This window comes from Rhinolophus ferrumequinum, chromosome 9 (assembly GCF_004115265.2).
Source record: "Rhinolophus ferrumequinum isolate MPI-CBG mRhiFer1 chromosome 9, mRhiFer1_v1.p, whole genome shotgun sequence".
NCBI classification, from domain to species: Eukaryota; Metazoa; Chordata; class Mammalia; order Chiroptera; family Rhinolophidae; genus Rhinolophus; species Rhinolophus ferrumequinum.
In genome coordinates this window covers 80,975,720-81,000,071 of record NC_046292.1, presented here as the reverse complement: position 1 = coordinate 81,000,071, position 24,352 = coordinate 80,975,720, and the positions used below count along the sequence as shown (strand labels likewise).

The window sequence follows — 24,352 nt, the reverse complement described above, 5'->3', positions numbered from 1 at the left end:
AGAACAAAATACATACTTGTTTCATGTCATATTTGTCTTCCCTGCATGATTATAAGTTCCAAGGAAACAGAGACCATATGACTTGTTCACCAACTAAGCCCAGTACCTGGCCCATAATTAGGAGTGTGTTCAAATTTATGTCATGACTGAATGAGAATGAATAAAAGAACAAAAGAATCACACAGAAGAGGGGGAAATGGGAGGTGGGGATGCAGGCTCCCCGCGGCGTGGACAGCTGCCTTCTGACATTCAGAAAGAAATCATGCAAGCTCTCCTCCTTGCCGCCTCCTTCACAAACCTTCACAGCATTAGGTACGTGCAGTGGGCAGGCAGAGAGGCTGAAGGTACCAACAGGGGCGAGGTTGCTACTCGTTAAACCTGTAGGAAAAGGAGGGTGATGGGACAAAACGAGGAAGAGACTAAATAGCAGGGTCAGTAGTGAGCTCTAGGGCTTCGGGCACGTGTACGTGTGTGTGTGTGTGAATTACTGGTAAACTACTAAGTCACACCTAAATTTTAAGTGCGATTTTGAAGTCTGAACACTAAGCACCTGCTGTGATAGCATATTTGGAGTTCTGCTCAGTCAGAACAGGCTTTTTCCTATGTCCATCTCAGATCACACTGTCCGACTCCCCATGTGGCTGCATTATAATAAAACCAGCCCCAGGAGTAAGGCCGGGAATTGTCAGCTCACCTAGCAACTGTCCCCTCACTTTTTAACCTCCATAAGATAAGGCTGAAGGACAGAATGAAAAGGAAAGGGAAGCAGTGGTCGGGAAAGCAATCCAGGGACTGCATCCCCGCCCCTCATGGCCCTCCAGGAAAATTCCTACCCTCCTCTGTTCTCATTCCCCCCTTCCTGCACCCCCCTTCCTCCTACTCAAACTGGCACTGACTCTGGATAAGCAACAGCTGATCTAGAGAGAAACAGTTTGTGCCAAGAGCCACAAGCAGTTTCATTTGGCACAGACTCCAATGGAGAAACAGCCCTTTGTTTCATCCACCAGACGGAGTGCCACCAACTCCTGCTACAAAAATTCCCATACTGCCCTCTCTGTCAAGGCAGGGAAAACGTCCTCTGGCCCTTCCAAACGCAGCTGAAGACCAAAGCTGCTTAGCCTGTGTGACCACTGGCAGATGCAAAATGCGGAGCCAGATGCCCTGCCAGCTGTCCGCAACCCCCAACCCCAAAAGGAGCCTCAGCCCGAAGTCAGGACATCACTGCTGCTTAAATTCTCACAGCACCAGCAGAGGCTGTCACTTTGAGCAAGAGACTAGTCTTCCGACCAAGTCCTGGACATACATGCTCTATTTTTACCCTCCTCAGCCACACAGATTTCCCTCCAGATTCTTCACCTTCAGAGAGAAAAAATAAACCTTAAGTCAAGCTGGGGAGGTGCTGACCACATGACAGGGGCTGGTTGGAGCCAAAGGAGGATTCTTAAGCAACTCAAGGCAGAGCAGGCGTGTCTCACAGAGCAACAGAGGGTGGAGGCCTTCCACACCGCATGGGATTTGGGTGCTGCCCCACGATTTTCAGGCAAACTTTCCATTAACAAAAAAAGCACTTCATTCTAAGGAACCCTGTCCTCATTTCCTGACATCACCTCAGAGACATACACAAGCGTGTGTACAGACAATATGCCAGTTCCACCTGTCATCAGGCAAACGCCACACACCTCACACACACACACACACACACCGTCCTTGGCCCTCAATATTTCCTAGCAAAGTGGATTTAGAGCTTCTCTCGCCTGTGTTTAAGAAGACACTCTAGAATGGAAGGACTAGAAATTAAGATTAATACTGTTCAAGCCAGGTTTTCCAAGGGAGGAGAACTCCACAATAGTTTTGGCTGCGACAGAAACCCTAGGCTTTAACCTACAGAAATTCCATGGTGTCCTGACAGAATGTTTTGAATAAAGGGAAACGGGGTTATTTTCATCAGGAGCTGTGCTTCTCACTGAAAGCTTAGCTCTCAGCAGAAGAAAATGCCGATATTAAAATAAATGGGATCCTCACTGGCTCTATACTGTCCTCACAGTGGGCCTTACAAAACCCTGCTACTAAGATGGAGCCATTTAGTTTTCTAATAAAGAAAACTCCTAATGGTATCAGATGGGCTCTCTCAAGAAAAACACACCCTCCCCACACCCGCAGCCAGAGGTTTCCCCACCTGGGACTGACAGCGGGTACTAGCAGAGCATAGTACTTTCCGATCCTTCGGCAGCACGGCAAGTCTTCCCTTTCAGGTCACCTGGACCGTCCCCCAAATTGTGCAGAGGAGTCCTGCAGCCCCCACCAGCAGCCCCACGCGCCCTGTCTCCCGCCTCCCACACTTCCCCCAGTGAGCACGAGGCGTGAGTGAACAGCAACGCACACCTTCCTATCCTCTTGTTGACAGATTGCTAATTCTTCTTTTTCTTCTTTTTCCGGAATTGAGATTCACAAACATCACAACTTTATCAGCTGTTATTTTCCTAAAAAGTTGTACAAATGACATGTGGCTAATAAATTAAACAGCAGTAAAATTATTATTGTTTTATGACTTCGCTGTGAATTTCAGGCATCATGATCACCATTTGGTGATTGGGGCAGGAATTCCTTCTCATGTGTTTTTTTCTTATAGCCCCAAATGGATTAAAAGTTCTTCGGCGGTAGAGGCAATCACCGAATAAATACACAGTCTTAACTGTATGCAAAAGTGTACTTTAAGGAGTTTTCTTCTGAGTGTATTGTTGTCTTTTTTAAAAATTAAATACTTTTGGATATGCTACTATACAGAAGTATCAGCTGGATCCCACAACTCAGGTTTCCTGAACTCTTTCTAGGCAGTTACTTTACACTTTAGGGAAGGACTGAATTCTCAGATTTCTAACTTCATCATTTCATGGTCTCCTTCTGCTTTTTTGGGGAGGTAGGGGGTGGGGAGAATCCAGCTCACCACTCAGGCTCCTGTAGGTCTGACAGCTGAATCAGTTGCAAACAAAGGGCCGCATCTTACTCGAGGGGCTCAAAGCCTGCCACTTTCCAATGAACAGTTACCATAACATGGCACAGTACGGCTCAGGGGTCATTAGCTGTTCACCTTAACCTGCCATTTCTCCCACTCCTATCCTGGGTGGCAGAGGGCACCCTGAAGCCCACCCAGCATCTAATGACCCATCAGGAAAAAGCACAAGTCCAGCAAAATATCAACAAGTATTGTCTCTCCTGGTAGGTAAATTTAGACATATTTTGGTCAATCACTGTTTCATTCCAACTGGTACAAAGAAAAAAATGTAAGGCCTTATTTAAACCTGTTTAGCAAGAGGAAGCCTCAGAGAGCAGTCGGCTTAGATTTAAATAAGAACTGCATCAACAAAAGCCGACTCTGAGTTGTCAACAGAAGGAAGTTATTTAACCTTTATTCCAGAAACAGACCTTAGAGAGCCCCTCGCTTGGCGCCGATTAGAGAGAAGTAGAGCGGGCTTGGTTCTGCTCTGCTTCCTAAAGCACCCTCGACCCTGACTGAACTGCTTTCACAACTCCAACAACCCTTTTCAAGTGTATTCGGAGTGGAACCTGGTACTCCGTGCAACCGAAAGATGCCGCGCCACGGTGCAGCGATACCAGTATCTTCATTCAATACTTTTGCTGGAAAAGAAATTGCACTTGGAGCAGCAAAGCGAGAACCCTGCTTTGATCAGTTTAGTGGATCAGGTCCTCAGAACAAACGCTCCGGGCGCACCCCGCAGGCTGTCCACACCGGCAGGAGCGGTCAGGCTGAATGGACAGGCGTCCCGCAGTGTTTATGCCATAAGTCGATGGCCTTGCTCACAATCGCATCCGAGCTGTCCTGGGGGATCTGTGAACAAGCAAACCAGTCTTCGTGAAATTTCAGTGAAGCTGTAAAAACATCAGTATCTCCCTCACTGTGGAATCTAACTTATTTCCGATGGAATTTCCACTGTTGCAGGAAGTAATTGCATCTATGGCTGCTGCCAGGATCTTTGATTCACATGCCACCTGAAGACACACACAGGAGCTCTAATGTCAGACTGCCTGGGTTCAAATCCTGCATTGCCCACTAACTGTATGCCCCTGGGCAGGTTACCTGAGCTACCTGGGGTTCAGGTTAGCTAAGCTATACCTGGGTTCAGATCCCATCTCTAAAATGGGGCAAACAATAGCCCCACGTCATAGGGCTGTTACAGGATTACGTGAAATATTCCACAAAAAACTCTTGGCACAGGCACTGGCCCCGTTAGCCACTAATTATTATAATGATGATGAGTCATTTATTCAACACACACATTCACTTAGTACTTATTATTTACCAAAGCAGTGTTCACATGTTAATACTGACTGATTTAAAACAAAAAAAAGAATAGATTTTGGATCCAGAGAAATTCCTTCAGGCATGAGTCTCTGTATTTCTACCTCCTGCATGGTTAAGAGTATTCTAAGGTACACAGAGAAGGAAAGCCCGATTCATTTAGAATGTCTTCAACATGTACAAGTTAAGACCTAGGTACATTAACACAACCCAGCTGGGATTCCAACAGCGATGGGAACAGAAATGAAAGGGCTGACAAAATCCCCCGAACACCAGGATTCCCCTTGCGTTAACCAGGACTGCTCATCCTAAAGTGAGAGCTCTCACCTTTTCCTTTTCTTGACAAGTTTCCTATAGTCTCGTCAGGGGATAAGCCTCTGGCCCTAAGTGCACACAGTCACGGTGACATGTGACAGTCTCCTTGCTCAGACCATCGTCCTCCAAATAGAGGATGCAAACTAAAATCCATAGATCAACAGTAAGCTAATTTTTTTCAAGGGAGAAATTGTTTCTTATAATGTAAAAATACACTATGTTATTTCTCTGAAATAGTTTAATGCAATAGGAAAATCTGGTTTGCTAAGCTGACTTCCTTTCTAGATTCAAAATCAAATAAAGCACACTTACATTTTCCAGAAACTTGGTTATCTTCTCTGCACTGTTCAGTGCCATTACTTTTATTTTGAAAGTTAATAAAATTTCCACAGCTACAAAAACTAGGATCTTACAGGATCCACTTACAACTTTATCCCAAACCCTACAAAAAAGAAGAGATACATAATCAAATAGTGTTTGAAATCTGTTTACCTAGAGATCTCAAATTACAAAACTGAATCAAATCACTCCTTCTGTTTTAAGCTTCACAAAAGAGTTATAATGAAATAATCATCAAAAAAACAAGAAATAAATCAGCCAGTTGAAATCTATTTCAGACACAATCAGCACTGGAAGGAAAAAAGGAATCATCACTAAAAAGTACTTGCTCTGCTAAAAATGTACCAAACGCCCATTTCCTAATGTTTCAAACCCAACAGTTTGGGGAAGGAAAGGAAAGTTCTAAACCAAAGTTTAGATTTTACTAATATTTTGTTATGATTGCTAAGGAACAAAAGAAGCATATGAAATGAGATAAATTTCACTTTCCAGTGGTTCAAATTCCTTAAACTTCTCCAAGGGCGTAAGGAGATAAATATTGATCAGTAGCCATACTAAAATAATTATTCTGATAATGTCTGTAACTCTTAAAGTTGGTATTATGCTCCATATGCTTAGATATGTATTGTCTTGTAATGTTCTCTGCGTATTGTCTTTCTTCCCAACTACATTGCAACATCTTGGAGGGGAAGGTCCAGGACTCTGAAATACCCATAATACATGTCTGATACTAATGCTTTCACTAAACTTAAAGACTCTGATTTTGAGTCTCCAATCTCTTTAGCTACTTTAAAGATGTCATAATGAAACTAAGAAATACCAAGATTTTCTCCAGATTAGCACCTACCACATGTCTGGGAAAGAAAAGCCCGTGCCTGTATGTAAACTCCTGGAGAATGTGTCAGATTTGAACATTGTACAGCATCCAACTGAGAGCCCTCAATTTTTTAAATTGTATGTTCTAAGATTTGTACTAATTCTTGTTACGATTAAATTAATATTCTAATATTTCTAACTGTATACATACTAAGCAGAATCCTGTGTGTTATGTTAGCTGCTGGAGAAAATAGCTTTAAAGTACTGTATTGTTCCAAAGCAAATTTATATTCTGAGGGGTGATCACATGAAAACCTAGGATTCTTTTCCAACTCCAAGCCTTCAGTATGTCTTTGAAAGAAATACTCGCCTCTGTAAGCTGGATTCAGGCAAGCACCCGGCGAAGCACCTCTTGAACCAGAGGTCATAAGGAAGTTTGGACACTGCAGAACACGTCTTCAGGTGACTCAGCAGCCTGCTGTCTTCCAGATTCAAGTATTGTTCAAAAGCCTTTGGCTAATGATTAAACAGGAAGAGATTATTCATTTCCTGTGACGTAACATTACCTGATCTTACAGCCTATGATGAAAAAATATACATGCTGAATGCAGGGAAGTGCTAGGAAACAAAACTTCAGAGTCATCCAAGTTGCCGGTTTCCCAGGTCAGCACAACCAGGGCAACCGACCGGCCAGGACTGAGGGGTTTCCCAGGATAGTCCCTGGCAAAATGCAACAGTTGGTCACCCTAATGTTAACTGCACTAAGCAGATTCAACAGCCTGAGGCAAAAGCCCAAAGCCAAATCCAATTGTTCTGGGGAGCTTAGAAAGGCCCATGATATTCCTGGCTGCTCTAGGGCAGATTATAGAGACAGGAAAAAGGGGAAGAGAGAAGGGGAAGACCAGGGAGAGGGGATGGGACTAAAGCGGGAGCGGGAGCAGGAAGAAGGAGACAAAAGAGTTGGGGATGAAAAGGGCCGGTCAGCCACTGACCAACACATGCTGACCCACACTAAGCACCACAGTGCACCGCGTCAAGGAGGTTCCCCCAACAGGGATGTCCAGAGGGCGGGCTCTGCCCCCAGTAAATGTGCATGAGAATTCTCGGGAAGCCAAGGAATAATGCAAAGGGAACAAGAACCTGGATGCCGTCAGCTAGCCTCTCCCACATGAGGTTAAGCAGCAAGCAACTCCAGAAAACTGGGAGGCTAACGAAGCCCGTGGCCCAGACCAGGCCCCGTCCACCCTGCACAGCTGCTCTATTTGGGGTTCACTGACTATGAATGGGCCCTGAGGGTCAAACCCTAAGGACTATACCTCGTATACAGAAGAGCACAACCCGACCACTGGTCACCTGAGCACATGGAAATGTTTATTTTACGAAATATCTGCATCCCTGTGCTTCTGCCAAAGTGGTGGCTCATAACCCTGCCATGTCCACTGTAACCAGACCCTGTGTTAACACACAGGGAACAGGGGAACACATAAATCAAGTCCCTCCTGCAAGGGCCTGACAGAGCCCAGTCAAGAGCTGACTAGAATGCACTGTACTAAAGCTCTGATGAGCATAAGCACAAGGCGCTGGGCACAGCCGGTAGGAATCCTAACCTAGGCTGTAGGAGCCAGAAAGTTCCCCAGGGAGGTGACGTTTGGGCTGGCGCACGAAGAATGGGAAGGAGGCACCCAGACAAAGTGGGCCCACATAGTAGTATCTGCTCCAGTTTCTCCTCTGTCAGAGGCTCTCTGACTTTTTTCTGTTTATCCAACTTACCTCCATTACTTAACAACAACTTAACTACAACTTAACTACTTAACTACAGCTTCTCAACAACACTACAGACAACTCCCCAAACCAGGAGCTTCTCTCCAAAGTACAAACTGGCAAAGGGCCCCTGTTCTGGCTTTTCACCTCTGAATTTTGGTCGGTTCTGCCAATGGTATATATGTACTTTTCTCACAAAGTGACACGGGTGAACACACACACACACACACACACACACACACACATACTCACACACACACTTATATATTATACCTCACAGCAAAGAAAAGTTCATCTAAAAGACAGTACAAATAACAATCAAGATACAGATGAGTGAAAATTGTAAAGTATTTTGTCTTCTTCCTTTATCAGACTGTAAGCTCAGTGAGGGCAGGGACTACATCTGTTTCGTTCACTGCTAGTTCTCCAGGACCTAGAACATTACTTGGCATAGTAGCACTCAATATATGACTGCTGAATAAATATTGTGAATTAAATGAAGAATATGGAGATATCTAGCAAAGTAACATATACATTTACCCTTTGATCCAGTCAATCCATTTCTAGGGCATCTATCCCAGAAATGTACTAGTAAGTATATGAAAGATATATGCACAAAGCTATTATCTATAACACTTTGTATAATAGGAAAAGACTGGAAAATCCCAAATGGCCAACATAGAGAGAGGATGGGTTAAATAAACCAGTGAATACACACACAGTGCAGTAGTACGCAGCCATGAAAGGGAATAAGGAACGTCCCTCTATACTATTAGGGCATGATCTCCACTACATTTCATCTTCCAGGCAAAAAAACAGGAGGGTGGAGAAAAATCTGTATCATGTGCTACTGCTAAATCTAAGAAAGAGGGTGAATACATATACGTGTGTATGTGTGTACATATACACACATATATGTATATATATACACACACAGAGGGTACCAAAAAAATGTATACACATTTTAAGAAAGGAAAAAAAAATATTAAAATTGTAACACTCAATATACACCGATAACAAAAGATGAATACAAGTCACATTTGACTTCTGCAATTACAAAAGGTGCTCAAAGTGGTTACCATCAGTGTCCAGACACTTCTGATTACAGAGAACTACTGCTTGAGCAATGTTGACCAAAGTGTCCACTTGCATACTTTTTGGCATCCCCAATATATTAGGTTGGTGCAAAAGTAATAGCGGTTTTTGCAATTATTTTTAGCCTTTTAAACTGCTATTACTTTTGCACCAACCTAATAAACACACACACACACACACACACACACACTTTTTTTTTCAGTAGGAGATAACATTTATGTTACCTGAAATTTTTAGTACTCAGCAATTGATAGATGTAATTATTATATTTTACTGTTAAACATTTTGGTTATTTCCAATGTTTCCATGACCCTAAATTGTTACTTTATGAAGAAAATAAATAGCATAGCTCACCAACAGAAGTTAAAACCTCACAAAAAAGAGACTTACCCACCCTGAGAGGGATTTATATTAAACTTAGGAAGAGGTTGCTCTTGGTGTTTATTAGAACAAAAATCAAAAACCCTCCCCTTAGAATAGCTTTAAAAAATTGCAGCAATAGCAATGAAAGAAAGCTTGCTTACTTTAATGACTGAACACAAGGAAGTTTGAGATAGCTTAAGGACAGTCTGCTCTGAAAAGAGATTAACCACAGGGGTCTTCCACATCACACCATTGAAGTTGGCCTCTATTCTCCTCGGCAATGAGGGGCCTCATCAAAGAGCAGAATTTCCAAAAGCGAGTCAGGAGAGAAGAGGTGATGTAATCCGATAAATCAGAACACTACAACATAATAAACACGGCACCACCAGATATATTCTTTGATGTGAAAGGCCCATCATTGTCCATCACATGCACACTTCCCTAGGACTATAAAACAACCTATGCTTTGTGACACCCAATTTATTTGGTAAAACCACATCAACTTGAAAAGATAACAGACAAGATTATAGAAAGTCTACTTTAACAAGACCCTAGGAAGAAGACAGCCATAAAACAGTAATAAAAAATTTCAAGGCTGACTAAACACAGCTTAAATAAAGAGAAAAGTTTAAGTAAACTATTTAATGCCTAAATCATATGTCAATATAAAGGAAAGTTAGCTTTTCTTATGCATTCTGAAATTTTTTTTAAAAAAATTCATAACTACTTGAAACTGTGTGCTAGGTATTATAATGTACATATTAAAGGAAAGCTCTTTTTTGAAGATGAAGAAATTAAGGTTTAGAGGACATTTAGTATCGTAATGATTCTAAAATGCATTTCTAACAAGAAAAAAGACAGTTCAAACATAGCCAAAAAATTTTTTAAAAAGAACAATAGAGGAAATTTACCCTACCAGCTATCAAAATATACTTGGAAGCTGTATTAAATACACCATATGATATTGGCCCAGGAATAGACAAAATAGCTCAATGGAGGGAAAAAGAGCCCAAGAAGAGACAAATATATATACCAGGGATACAAAAAAATGTATACAAGTGGACACTTTGGTCCACGTTGCTCAAGCAGTAGTTCGTTATAATCAGAAGTGTCTGGACGCTAATGGAAACCACTCTGAGCACTTCTTGTAATTGCAGAAGTGAAATGTGATTTGTATTCACCTTTTGTTATCGGTATATGTTGAGTATTACAATTTTCATACAGTTATCCTTTCTTAAAATGTGTATACTTTTTTTGGCACCCTCTGTATATATGGAAATCTAGTATACAATAATTCATAAGAATGGCATTTTAAATCTATGAAAAAAAGGATGAACTGACAAATAAGTAATGTAAGTGGTAGTCCTACTGCTTATGACTGTGTAACCTTGGGCAAGTTACTTGACTGCTCTGTGCTTCAGTTTCCTCATCTTTAAAAACAGAGCTATATGTTTAAATGAAGTAATTCACTGATAAAGCACTTTTAGCACTGCCTGGCATGAGGCACACTCTCAGTAACTGTTAACCAGAGAGGGCAGGAGGAAGAGGAGGGGGCAGGAGGAAGAGGAAGAAGAAGAAGAGGGAGGAGGAAGAGGGCAGGAGGAAGAGAAAGGAGTGTGCTGGCTGAAGTTGAGTGGCAGTTAACAAGCAAGAAATGAAGTCCAATCTGTGTCTACACCAGCCAAAACAATAAATCCCTCAGAAATGAAAAAACTATATTTTCAAATGTTTAAACATTTTAATAAATTAGCTAGAAGTTTTTTTTTTTTTTAAAAAAACTGTTTTTTGTATGTTGGGGTTAGAAAGAGCTTCCTAAATAAGATCTAAACAAGTAAAATAAAAGTGTTGACAAATCCAACTGTATCAAAACTTAAAATTTTAGTACATGCAACAGACAGGGAGAAAACATTTTCAACATATGTAACAAAGGATAAAAATCCAGAGTTTATCAATAACTTTTACAAATAAAAAAGAAAGAAGCAAACGAAGTAACAGAAAGGTGGGTAATTGTAAATGACCAATAAACATATGCAAAGCTGCTCCACTTCACTAGAAAATGAGGATATGTAAATTAAATGGGTTACCATTTCACTATCAGATTGACAAAAATTTAAGAGATAGATACTATCGAGTATTGGCAATGGAGTGGAAAACAGGAAATCTCAGAATCTCCTTGGGGAAGCAAAACTGGCATGGCTTTTGGGTGAACAACCTGGCAGTTAGAATTTTAAATATGTCTCTCTTTCAACCGAGCACTCCCCTTCTACCCACCCAGAGAAACATTCACACATACACATGTACGGCCTGGAGACTGTCCGCACGGATCTGTTACGTTAAAACATGGCGCATTCTTTACAATACTGTGAGCAACTTAAAAAAAAGGGGTGGTTCTAAACGAATAGGTCTCAACCCCAGCCACACTTCAGAATCACCTGGAGCTTTCAAAAAATTAGAATTCTGGGGCCCCAGACCCAGAGAGTCTGGCTTAATTTGTCCAGGTGGAGTAAGGACACCGGTAATTTTTAAAAGCTCCCAGGTAGTACTAACAGCGATTCAGGGCTGAAAACTGTACTAATTTGGAAAGCCTCCAAAACATTAAGTTAAAAAAGAACACAAGAAACTGTAGGGCCACATGAACAGTGTGATAATACAGTTTTTAAAAATACATATGTTTTAAAAAATAATTATACATATAAAATGAGATACCCGTATAAATATAAATCATTGTGTGTGTGTGAGGTGAGGTGCGAGCACACACATACACCTGGAAGAAAACACATCAAACTGATGACAGTGTTTTCTTACAAAGTGGGGGGTGGGGAGGTAGCGGGACAGACCTATAGCAACACTCGAGTCACCTGGATTGTTTAATACTTGAAGAATGTATTTATCTACTATGTGTTATCACAAACAAAGAATGAATTTTTAAACATAAGCTATCAAAACGCTAGAATTTATGCCAATATTAGATAAGAAAAGCTAATTAAATTATGGTGTAAATTGACCGTCTCGATTTAATTAGGCAACTAGCATTTTCTCTATAGATGCTCTGATGCCATGCTTAAATTATTTTTATTGAAATCAACTAAATGGATTACATTTTAAAATTCTTGAAATTTTACTTCACTGATACATAAACACAGTCTTGTCCAGTCTCTACAAAGCGGAATGGCCTAGCCAGCGGCCTGGTAACTGCTGTAGTTGGAGACCCTCAGGGCTCATCCAACCTTCAGCAGGGCCCCCCAGCGGGTCCGGCAATCCGTGTCACAGAACCTATTCTCAATAGGATGTGCAAAGAAAACAACTCAATGTTTTAAGATAAAAGACAGATTCATTTTTATAAAGGGGAACAAAACTGGGAAAAGAGAACGGCAGAGGACCATTGGTTTATGCTGATGAAACAAGTGGCACTGGGTTCTCTGATCCCCATCAGAGCACAGCAGGCAGCCACTGCCTCCCTCAGACCCACTCAGCTCTCCTTCACGCACAGAATCCTGTTGGAATGGGAGATCACAATGTGTTTGGCTGAAATGAAAACACCTTTCCCAGGCTGCCCTGCAGACGGGCGGCCAGGTGACACAGTCCTGCCACTAACAGATATGCAGATGCAGAAGGAATGTCTGTCAAAGGGGGACAGGCTTGGCTGGCTCATCTCTTCTAGCCTCTCCTCCCTGCGCAGAACACAGATGTCACGCTGCCTCTCCATCACCCACCTGTGAGCACAAGAGGCAGGATCATACCTTGAGGAGGCTGGAGAGGAGGGAGAGGAGCTGGGTCCCTGCTGACACCTGGCGCCGTGGCCCCAGCTCGGGACGGCCTCACCCCTGGACTTCCCACAACAATAAGGCTTCTGTTCAGAGGGCTTTCCACTATATGCAGCCAAACTTCAACCTTAGCTAATACAGAGGGAAAACCCTAGATAAAGCCAGGATATGTAGTATTCCTTATCTTGGGATTCTAGGTCAAGATAAGGAATACTACAGAGCAGGGGTTTGCAAACTGTGGCCCACAGCAGCCAAATCCAGCCACAACTGTTCCTTCCTGTATTGTCGATGGCTGCTTTTGTGCAACCACAGCAGAGCTGAGTGACTGCAATAGAGACACGGAGACACAGAGCCCATCTGGCCAGCTAAGCTGGAAATATTTACATCTGCTGACTCCTACTAAGGGGGTCTACTCCTAATTGCAGCAGCACCAGAAGGTAGGAGTGTTTTCTGAAGACCCCAGTACTATTGCTCACCCCCACCCCCTACCAACATCCCTCACCAGCTGGGGCAAAGAATCTCGGTACTTGTTGTTTAATTGGTTCACAAAGCATCGGATGATCCAGTAACAGTCGACACTATCTTCCACCATTTCTTCCATGGCCTTTGCGATGGCAACAAATACTTCATCTTCTGGCTTCTGAAAGATTAATAATAAATCTCAAGAGGCAGGCACAGCAGAAGAGAGCAATACACATTTCTTTAATAAAGATGAAGGCTTATCCCCTAAATTTTGAAGAGGCTGTATTAATAAATCAAAGTGGAACCAAAAAGCATAGTCCATCACTAAAGAGAAGACCAAGGGGGAGATAAGGGGAAGAAGCAGAGAAGTCTACTTGAATCACGTTGTTTATGAGTACCCGGGTTTCAGGCTGAGCACTCAGACACTTGCCAACTTCTAACATTAAGGCTATAAAAGAATCAACATAAATCAGAAGCAAGGTGCTGATTCTCTCCACCTAAAAATATTCTCGGGGCTAGAGAATTTATGTCAAAATGATGTGCTACACAGCACAAGTAATAATTGGAGATATCTGTCAATACGATAATTGGCAAAAACTCAGGGACTCCAAACGGACTAAGGCAGCATTTTCTTTATCTCAAAGCATTCACACATACCTTTAGAATTTTGTTCTATCTTTAAGTATCCAAAAAGTTCAAATGTTGCTAGAATCAGAATTTTAGGAATCAGAAGAATGGCATTTCTCAAACCTTGTGTCAATACTCAGAACAGAAAAGTAAACCCTCAAATAAATTTCAAAAAAGAAATCCTATTAAAACTGGAATCTGCTTGAAAATCTTTTTTGTTTTCAATCACCATATCTTACACAAAAATACATTTTCACCTAAGATTTAATAGCTGAGGGATTTTAATATTAAAAGAAGCTAAAACGTATCTTTCTACTCCCCTAAAAAGTCCCAAGTTCAATCAAAATTCCGATTTTAAGAAAAGTATTTCATTTTAGGCCTCCTTTCAGCTTATTAACATTCTATAAAATGTTAACAGAATCATGGAAAATGCATTTTTCTAAACATTAATTAACGTGTCAAAGGAGGAGAGAAAGAAGAGCAGGGAAGGAAGCTCCTTTCTTGGACTCCCCCCTGGTACTGGGCACTGAGCGAGGTGCTCCCGACGCGGCATCTCACTGCTGCTCCCGGCCACACTGGGTGGCCTGGGAAGAGGAGCAATGTCCTTGATGGACCATGTTCCTGGCCCTGTGTCAAGCACCGTCACACACTCTTATTAATGGATAAGAAAAACGAGGCTGATTGAGGGCTTGATCAGGGAGACATGGCGTCGCAGAGCCCAAAACAAACACTTTGACAGCATGTGTGCCTGTGATTGCTAGAAAGGTGTCTGGCCTTGAACATGGACAAGTGTAGCAGGGATGAGGTGACAACTATAACCTATCGTGTAGTTTTCTTGAACAGATAATCTAACCTAATTTAATGTATAATTTAAGAACTCGTATAGTACTACCAACTTCATTTTGCCAAGGATAAGTGAAATTTAAAGACGTTAATGTTAAGAGTTCCAATTATTTTCAAGGCCATTCTCCTTGTTAAACTTAGTAAAAGTGGGAACCACATCATTAACTTCAAAAAGAAAGAATAGGTGAAAGCTCAAAATGCTATACTGACGGGTTGCAATCTGCAGTAAGAGAATCAGCTTTCAGACAAATCCCTATTTTGAACAATTCACTCTATTTTGGCCAAAATAAAAAATTGTTAAAATGCCCAGAGTAAATTGGAAACTGAATTAAAACACCCAAAGCTCTAGAGCTATAATCATTCCTTTGCTCGAACTCTTCCTCCCTCTTCCCACCTCATCCCTTTACAAACAATAAGTAGTCCAAGTAACTAGAGTAAGGAGTTTACCAAAGATGAAGTTTAAAAAGCAGCTTGGGGCCCGGGGAGCAGAGGCTGAGGAGGTGTCAGGCTGAGGCCGTGGCCAGGGTCTGCAAGACCCGTGGAGCCTGCCCGCCAGGGCCAAGAGGTGGCTGGCAGTGCTGGTTACAAACAGAGTCATTCTGAGCAAAGAAGTAAATAGACTGAAGAAAATGAGAGCCTTTTCATATTTGCAACTGTCAGAGAAGGAACTTGCAAATATAGAAAGAGTGATGGTTAGAATGAACTTTTGACGGTGCACTGGAATTGGAGGTAAACTCAGGGCTTTTAATATAGATAAACAAATATATAAACATACACAAGGGTGAGAGAATATGTATGTGAATGTGTGTGTACGTCCATATATTTCCTAGCTCCTTCTGCTGAGAGGGCTTAGAAGCAATGACACCCCAGGAACAATTAGCACATCCAGGGTCCTGCTCTTATTTGCTAAATACCACCCTCCATTCCAAAACCAAAAAAGGACGATTCCAGGCCTGAGGCAGGGAAAGTACAAGATGAGCTGGATTATTTTTTTGTGCCAGAACATAAAGAAATGCTCAAAATGATGGGAGTTGGTCAAAAAGACACAGAAGTCCGCTTGAAGAGCTCCTACTGGCCAAATTTGAGATACTTTGAACACAAAAATAAATAATGGCAGTAATGGATTATAGGCCATTGAATAAAAGGAATCTATAATATTCATGCTAATATAAATAAATAAATGAGGGAGAAAGGAAAAACTTCCTTATAAAAGAATGCCAACAAATAAATGCAGAGGGCATGAAGGAGCTAGAAAAGCACCATTTGGCGATCAGCACAGTAAAACTGTTCCAGGCCAGAATCATTAGTGGATGTATATTTACACAGTCTCAAAGTTTCTCCCCACAAGTTACTTATTAATTACAAAGGGAAAAACAGTAACTTTACATTGAAGAAACCTGGCAGACACCACCATAACCAAGTGATCAAAGCTAGCAGCAACAGTACTTAAGTATCATACTTCTGTGGCATTCCTGCCAAAAATGCATAACCAGATTTTAATCATGAGGAAACATCAAACAAACCCAAACTAAGAAATGCTCTACTGCCCAGTACTCTAAAAAATATGTCAGGTTTATGAAAGACAAAGAAAGACTGAGGAACTGTCCCAGGTTAAAGGAGACTAAGAAGACATGGAAATAAATGTAACGTGGGATCCTAGATTGGATCCTGAGCCAGAAAAAGGACATCATTGGGACAATCAACAACATTTCAATACGGTCTATAGAGTAGTTCATAGTTTTGTATCAATGCTAATCTTCTGGTTTTGATAGTTATACTATGGAATGTAAGATGTAACATTCGAGGATGCTAAATGAAGATATATGGCAACTTTTTTCTATGTCTAAAATGATTTCTAAATGAATAGTTAAAATATTTTAAAATGTTTAAATCAACAAGTGGTACAACTAGTGAGCGTAAGTTTGGTATGTTCTGAACCAAAACTTTTATTGTTTCTGATAAAGGGCGTTATTGGAACAATTGGTCAAATGTGAATGGAGTCAGAAGATTAGATGTTAATATTGTATCAATGCCAACTTTTTGGTTTCGATGATTGTACTATGGTTACCTGGGGGAGTGTTCTTATCTTTAGGAAGTATGCACTGAAGGAATCTGAAGTAATGGGATATCATGTCTGCATCTTATTTCCAAATGGTTTAGGAAAAAAAAATACGTATTCATATACAGGAAAAAGGACAAAGCAAACGTGCTAGAATGTTAACAACTGGGGAGCCTGGTAAAGGGTATACGGGAATTCTTGTAGCTTTTCTGTAAGTTCGAAATTACTTCAAAATAAAACATAGTATTTAAAGAAAAATTAGGCTGATGGGGTCAGAACGTACAGGGCCATGAGTGTCAGGGAAAGATGTGTTGCTTTTATTCTACAGACAAAGGAGAGCCATTGAAAGCTTCTAAGGCAAAACATGATGCAATCAAAGGCTGGCAAGATGGGACAGTGTAGGGCTGCACCAAGTGTCAAACCACAGTACCACTAACCAGTGGAAAGGAGGGACTTCGAGGCAACTTTCCAGACTCCAGCTGATACATGCGGAGGTAGACTTCCACCTGAGGCGTGGCGTCACTGACGAAACGAACGACTCTCAGGGCATGAAGAACGTCAGAGTACTGCTCCTTGCGATACGTCATCACCTGGGTGTGGGACTCATGGTGTGGAGGCAGGATCCCTATACAGAGACCAGGAAAACAAAGGGCAAAACAAAGGGGCCCATCCAAACCCTGCTCCACCGAAGAGAAGTCTGGGAGGAGCTGCCCATCACAATTACACTAGAATTCACACAACTATCTAATTACCACACATATTCTCTTTTCGAAATTCTCACCATAAAACAAATCTTAAATTTTAAATACCATCAACGCTTGAATGGCAACTGCAGCACTGGTATTAGAGAGCTATGGAACGGTGTCATAAAGCCCTTGGATAAGGGGGCCATCTAAATCAAGGCACGAAACCGTATCAATTACAATAATGATTTAATTCAATTTATTTACTTCAGCCGGGGGCCACCTTTTGCTCCTACAAGTCCATCTTCAGTTTTTGCCCTTGGCCCCTGCTATGGAACTGTGTCCCCTCAAAATTCATACATTAAAGCGCTAACCCCCAAAGTGACTTTATTTGGAGGTAGGGCCTATAAGGAGGTAATTCAAGTTAAATGAGGTTACAAGGCGGGGGCCCTAACCCGATAGGACTGGCGACCTTATAAGAGGAAGAGATACCAAAGCTCTCTCTTGGCCTTGTGAGGACACAGCAAGAAGGTAGCATCTGCAAGCCAGGAAGTGAGGCTTCACCAGGAACCTAATCAGCCAGCACCTTGATCCTGGACTTCCCAGCCTCCAGAACCATGAGAATATAAATTGCAGTTTCAGCCACTCCACCTGTAGTATTTTGTTGTGGCCGCCCTAACTGACAACGCAGCCCCCTTCATCTCAGAACCACCAACAACCCATCAAATTCTTCCCTTTCCCAACACTTAAAACTTGTGTACAAAGTATCCTATCTTCAGGACCACAAAAATCTCTCATCTTCACTGACAAGGCCATGTTACATTACATTTTGATGCCATTTTATGCTCATTAACTCATTTAAACATGATGTTTATACACGAGGCTTTGGAGCAAGAACTGCACATCTTTTTACGAACAAATGGCATGGAGAAAAACAGACTAAAAGAGCACGAGATGGGCCTCCAGTATACCTGGGCTCTAGCCCCAAATCTGAGAACACCAGGACTCTCACAAATATCTCTCCGGGCACTTGGTTCCTCATATGTCCAAGGTGGGAAATAGGAGGGATAAGTGTCTCCCCAAATGTTCTTCGCAGAACACTAGCCCTAAGAGTCTTCATGAGAAAAAGGGGACCGTGGTCAAACAGATTGGGGAAATGGTGACAATATACAGCTCTAAGTTTTGCTATAAATAAAAACATGTCACTTTATTTATTCCAGCCTCATTAAACTTAGCAGCACAGAAACTGGAGTAAAGTTGCTGGGTTTAAATTCTAGCTGACAACTAACTGGCTGGGTGACCGTCAGCAACTTACTTCATCTCCCTATGTCTTAGCTTCTGCATCTGAAAAATGGGAATAAAAATACCTCTCTCCAACACTTGTTGTGATGAATAAAAAATTAATATACATAAAGCACTTAGAAGGTATACGGCCCAAAACTAAGCGAGTGTAAGTGTTAGTACATTTGACTCTGGATCACTCTTTGGTGCAAACCACCACAGATCCAATATTCTAAAGAAATTCTGGGAAACAAACATTGGATGAGCTCTAAGGACTCTAGCTAACATGATGCCATGTTCACGTTATAACCAAACTTGCTTAAATGTTCTTTTTCCTGCATACATCTTTATTTACCTCAGCTATGGGGCTCTGCGCCAGGCTTCTGGAAAAGCCAAAGTAATACATTCAAGTGTCCTCCAAATTTAGGCTAATACAGTACAGATTAAATAGCTGTAGTTCAATCCCCACGATACTACTAGAGGTGGCACAGTGTTTCCATGTTAAACCTCAAACTTGTTTTCTAAGGCCCAGTCCTAACAAGTCTCTTTCTGATATTTGCCTAAAGTGGTATCAGGACGTAGGCATAACAAAGTCCCCAGGTAATCAACAACCTGTGCTAGGAAGAGTCAGCCCGTCTCCTGCGTAACATGGCAACTCTAACTCTCCAGTGCCTTTAACAACCTTAAAGATAACAACAAAGATTTTCCTGATAAAGACAGGTGGAGAAAACAGGTGATGAAAGAGCCAAGTAAGCCTTCACGCTCAGGAAGCGCCACGAAGTACCAGTGAGAATCTCCCAGTAATCCGCTGGCATTATTAATAAGATACATAGACATAGTGTCTCCCAGCAGACACAGATAGTATTGACATTACCACCTAAAAAGCGTCCTTGCAAGGCATTTATTTTGATGGCCACTGGAAATGCTAAGATTTAAGGAAAATGCTCAGGAAAAAAACTAAAATAGTTGTCACCCAATCTCTAGATTTAACTGCATGGTGAGCTATTGGAAATATACGTGTACAAAGACTGTCAAGACGCACACATAAAAGTCATTGTGCAGTGATTCTAGAATGGTTTCTAACCAGACTGAGAACTACGGGTTTCTCAACTCCTGAAAATACAGTACATTTTGGAAAGAAGACGAGGTCTACAATCTACCCTGCCTTCAAATGGGCTCTACAAACCTGAGCTCAAAGCCTAGCTCTGCCACTCGTAGGCTGTAAGGCTTCGGCAAGTTATTTAGCCTCACAGTCCTTTTTCCCATCTGTAAAACTGGGATACTGATACCTAACCCACAGGGGGACTCTAGGGTTACTCTAATTTTTTCTTTTCTTTTTTTTTTTTAAGAAAGAAAAGGAGGATGGTAGTGGGTAGGTATTATATGCATCAGCAAGCTCAGCAATGATAAGGAAAACAACCTGGGCTGAAAGGATGCTGCCAGTCATTTGTGGTACCTGATATACTTTTTCTTCCACAGAAACTAAGCAAAATCGTTTTTCCTTCTCCTTCAGCCACTCATCACTGGAATTATCCATCTGTGCTTTCTGGAAGTAAAACCTCTCCAATTCCTTTTTGACTCTGATAGCACTCAACAGGAAGTTTACCTCTAGGGTTAGGAATCACAGACATGACAAATTGAGAGCTAAACCCTAAAGTTAATTTAGCTCAGGAACCTCATGTTACAGATGTAAAAAATGAAGCCTGGAAGGGCTTTCTTAAGGTATCCAGTGGACAATAAAGCCTAGACCAGGTGTTTCTCCAGTACAATGCTCTTCCCACACGTGTCTCAGGAACACACATTACTTTCTCTTCTATCGTTAATAAATGGACACTCTTATTTAGAGTAATATTTAATGTTTTGCCACTGAAAATCCCTTCCTGAAGGCTATTATAGAGTGCTAACTCAGTCTCCTAAGGTTAGACCCAATATTCAGTAAGGGGCCTAACCAAATCCTCCTTTTCCTGATCGGTAACAAATGAACATTTTGGAAATAGGTTTCCAACTCTTGGGTCTCGTACCTAGAAGCACCTTCCATACCAATGCACGGTACATGGATGGGAGAGGGAACCTCTGACTAAAAGTACGAAGTTCTCAATATCTAGAAGAAAATAAACAAGAGTTAGAAGCTTTTCGTGCTGGTCACAATATGTAAAAGTACATTTCACTGTTCAAAACTTAAAGTACAATAACACATTTCTTCAGAGGAAGCCTACTATATAGTCAGTAAATCTGAAAAAGACCACTCTGGTCTGATTGCTAGCCAACTGTTCCAACAACCAGCTATTTAAAAACACTTAATGTTTGACAGCATAGGAGTTACATTTTGCATATATTACTACATTTCTTATACTATTAGCAGTAGTTACTACTTATTTAAATGAATTTATTTCATTTAATGCACAGGGTAAGCTTGTTGGGTGGTTGTTTTAAAGATGCAGAAACACACCCTTCACAACTAGATTGAAGGACAATGACTTGGAGCTGATGGGCCCTGGAGAAACACACTGGTCCCCAATATTCCCCAATAAAAAAATTTAAAAATTAAAAAATAAAAACAAAAAGCCAACCATAAAGATGCAGAAATAGAAGCTCAAAGTAGTTAAGTGACTTGACTGAGTTAACATAGCTAGTGAGTGCACAGCCGGCCCTCAAATCCCCCCAATTTCCAATAAACCACACTCAACTGTCCGGACCCAGATCCCCCTACTTGTCAAATGAGAATAACACCAGACATACTTAAAGCACAGACTGCCTAGCAAGAATCAAAGATCAGGTGGGAAATGATTTTGAAATTTTAAAAGCACTCTATGCATATAAAGTACTATTTTTACCTATGACTCAGCTTATTTTACTTTAGTCAACCTCAGAACAGACCTTATTATTACTGGCTTAGAAGAACTAAAACATCAATACATAATATAGTCTCAGTATTTCCATAAAAGAAAATCATGGCAAGAGTTACTGTAAAGTTACCCAGAAGTTACGATGACACCTCTGAAAACTAAGAAAAGGAAATATTAATATATGGGTCTAATATGAGAAAAATATTACTGACTTCTTAAGAGGTCTTTCAAAAACATCGGACACTGTCTCAGTGAAATATAAACTTCAAAAATCCATAACTTCTCCCAAAATATACCATTCTGCTGTCATCACCCAAAAAATACAGCAGGTAACAAATACCTCTAGATATCTTCTAAGCTAACATTTATTTCAGAACATTTGGGATGACTGGAACCAGTAAGCTTAATTTAACTTATAAAACTCACCCAGACGGTCATCTTTTAGGAGAATTTCTAATGATTTCTTTTCTTCAACTCCACGAAACCCTACTTTCTCATAATACACTGAACGAAAATTTCTCTGCGAGTCCTCAGTCATGTTTCATTCTTGGAGAAGAGAGACACAGAGAGCGGGGGTTGGGGGGGTGGAGAAAGTGAGTTTAGAAACAAAGAATGAAGAATTGAAATTTTTTCAATGATTTTCCCCAACTTTTCCATGAATCTGATATACTACAATAAACTGTCTGCCCTTGCACAGGACTTTATATACTCTAACAATCACCTCACCTGTGCACCTTGGCCAAAAACAAAGACATGAAACAAGTCCTCTGAGCTGCTAAAATACAGAAGGTACCAAAAAAAAATGTATACACATTTTAAGAGAAGAAAACTGTATTAGGTTGGTGCAAAAGTAATTGCAGTTTAAAAGGTTAAAAACAATTGCAAAAACTGCAATTACTTTTGCACCCACCTAATACAATTGTAATACTCAATATATACCAATAAAAAATGACTACAAGCCACATTTGACTTCTGTAATTACAAGAGGTGCTGAAAGTGGTTACCATCAGCGTCCAGACACTTCTGATTACAGAGAACGACTGCTTGAGCGATGTTGACCAAAGTGTCCACTGTACACATTTTTTTGGCACCCTGGTAGATGGCACAAGGTTCAGGCACTAGGAGCCCACCTTACTTATGAGAGTATCTAGTCATAATACCTCTTCAAAGAAAAAAATGAGTGAAATAGAAAGACAAGATGTCATGCAAAAGGGGTTACCAAATTGTTACACTGTGATTCTGTTCTTGTTTTATATACTATGCATTAAGAAAATTAAGACTATGTTCTGAAATGCTAGCAGCGGTTATCTTTAGGTAAGATTCCAGATGATTTTAATTTTCATTCTTTTGCTGGGCTGTGTTTTCTAAAATAGGCATTTTGTAAATGGAAAAACTAAGCTATAAATAAATAACGAGTCATAAGTTCCTTAGTTTTCCTTTAAACACAATTCTACCAAGCGTAATTATCAAAATTCAAAACCCACAAAGCTTAACAGCATTAAAGCCAGAAGAGGGCAGGAATGTAGCTGGTTGACAAGTGATGCCACAAAGTTGGAGACAAGAATAATGACTTAAAATCTGGCATCACAACTCAAAAAGTTGTGGGCTTAGGGTCTTATCACAGGAACTTTCAAACAACTGTCGGCAAGTCATCCAGGAAAAAGTCAAATTAGTTGGTGTTTTAAGAATGGATGTAATGCATTTTCCAAAAGGTACTGCGCTGCCCGATCCAAGTGCTGGAATGTCGGTGCAAAACAGAGTATAAGCCTCACGTTTTAGAAATTCTGAGATGTCCTCAGTGACCAGGGGAGGGTTGAGTTCCAGGCAGCCAAGGTCTTCCTTATTGAAAAGCCACGCTTTGGGCCAATTCAGTCACAGTAAAGATTAGGATTCCTTTAAAATGAGAAATTCCAAAGGGTTCCGAGCTTTGGGGATCAAACACTTTTTAAGAACAAAATTCCAAAGCACTAAAATGCTAAATGAGTTCGGTGGGTTATTTAAAAGCAGCCTCCAAACAGCTGTACGGTGGTGATACGGTGTCTGCTAAGGACACCATTCTCCGATTGCACATCGGCAAACGCGTCCTCTTAGAGCAAATATTGTCAGTTACATTCCTGCCCATGACCGTCCACCTGACGGAAAGTAAAAACCAAAAAGACCCTGTTCCAAGCAAGCCCCCAGGTCCCATCTCCCTGTTATGCTTCACCTCTAGCAGTGGAAACCCAGGTTGAGACTAAGCGGTCCGGGGGAGCCCGCGGAAACCAGGCCAGGCGAGCTGACCAGCCGGCGGGCGAGCAGGCGACCTGGGAGCCTCCCGGGACCGAGGGCGAGCGCACCAGAGGCGGGCAGAGGGGCCGAGGGACGCGGCGGGACACCAGCGCCGAGCGCGGCCCGCCCAGGAAACACCACCCAGCGCCGCCGCCGCCGCCGCCGCCGCCGGACGTGACGTCACTGAGTCCGAGGGGCGGTGTGGAGAGTGCGCGTGCGTCGAGAGCATGCGCTGAAGCTCCCCCGTGCCGTGGGGCTGCAGACTCTGGGTCCCAGACGCGCGAAAGACCGAAAGGCGCCTTCGGCTGGTGGCATGTGTTCCCCGCCCCCAACACCCGTCCCCTCGTTCCCCCTACCCACTCCTACCCAGAGGATCTCGCGACACGTTGCCCTTGCTGTCCCAGCGGTGACTGGGATGCTGTCCCCTCCCCTGCCCTCGAGGTCCCTACCTGGAGACGACTTCAGAAGGGCAGGACGGTGCTGCCCCAGCTGTCTGCGGTGGAGGACCCGTT

General features: G+C 41.8%; 1 protein-coding gene across 2 annotated transcripts; it reads right to left on the bottom strand.

The window, feature by feature from the left end:
- Nucleotides 1-2,515: 2,515 nt before the first annotated feature.
- On the bottom strand, nt 2,516-24,005 carry TBC1D7 (TBC1 domain family member 7). 2 transcript variants are annotated; one of them, XM_033115239.1, is made up of 7 exons: nt 23,779-24,005; nt 21,999-22,118; nt 17,200-17,387; nt 13,274-13,411; nt 6,159-6,304; nt 4,946-5,075; nt 2,516-3,847 (listed from the first exon to the last, which is right to left on the bottom strand). In XM_033115239.1, the coding sequence occupies exons 2-7, from the start codon at nt 22,108-22,110 to the stop codon at nt 3,761-3,763; spliced, it is 801 nt and encodes a 266-aa protein (XP_032971130.1). In that variant the 5' UTR covers nt 22,111-22,118; nt 23,779-24,005; the 3' UTR covers nt 2,516-3,760. The 2 variants fall into 2 exon arrangements, with proteins under 2 accessions (XP_032971130.1, XP_032971131.1); XM_033115240.1 differs by lacking the exon at nt 23,779-24,005 and adding an exon at nt 23,345-23,739.
- Between the last annotated feature and the right edge of the window lie 347 nt (nt 24,006-24,352).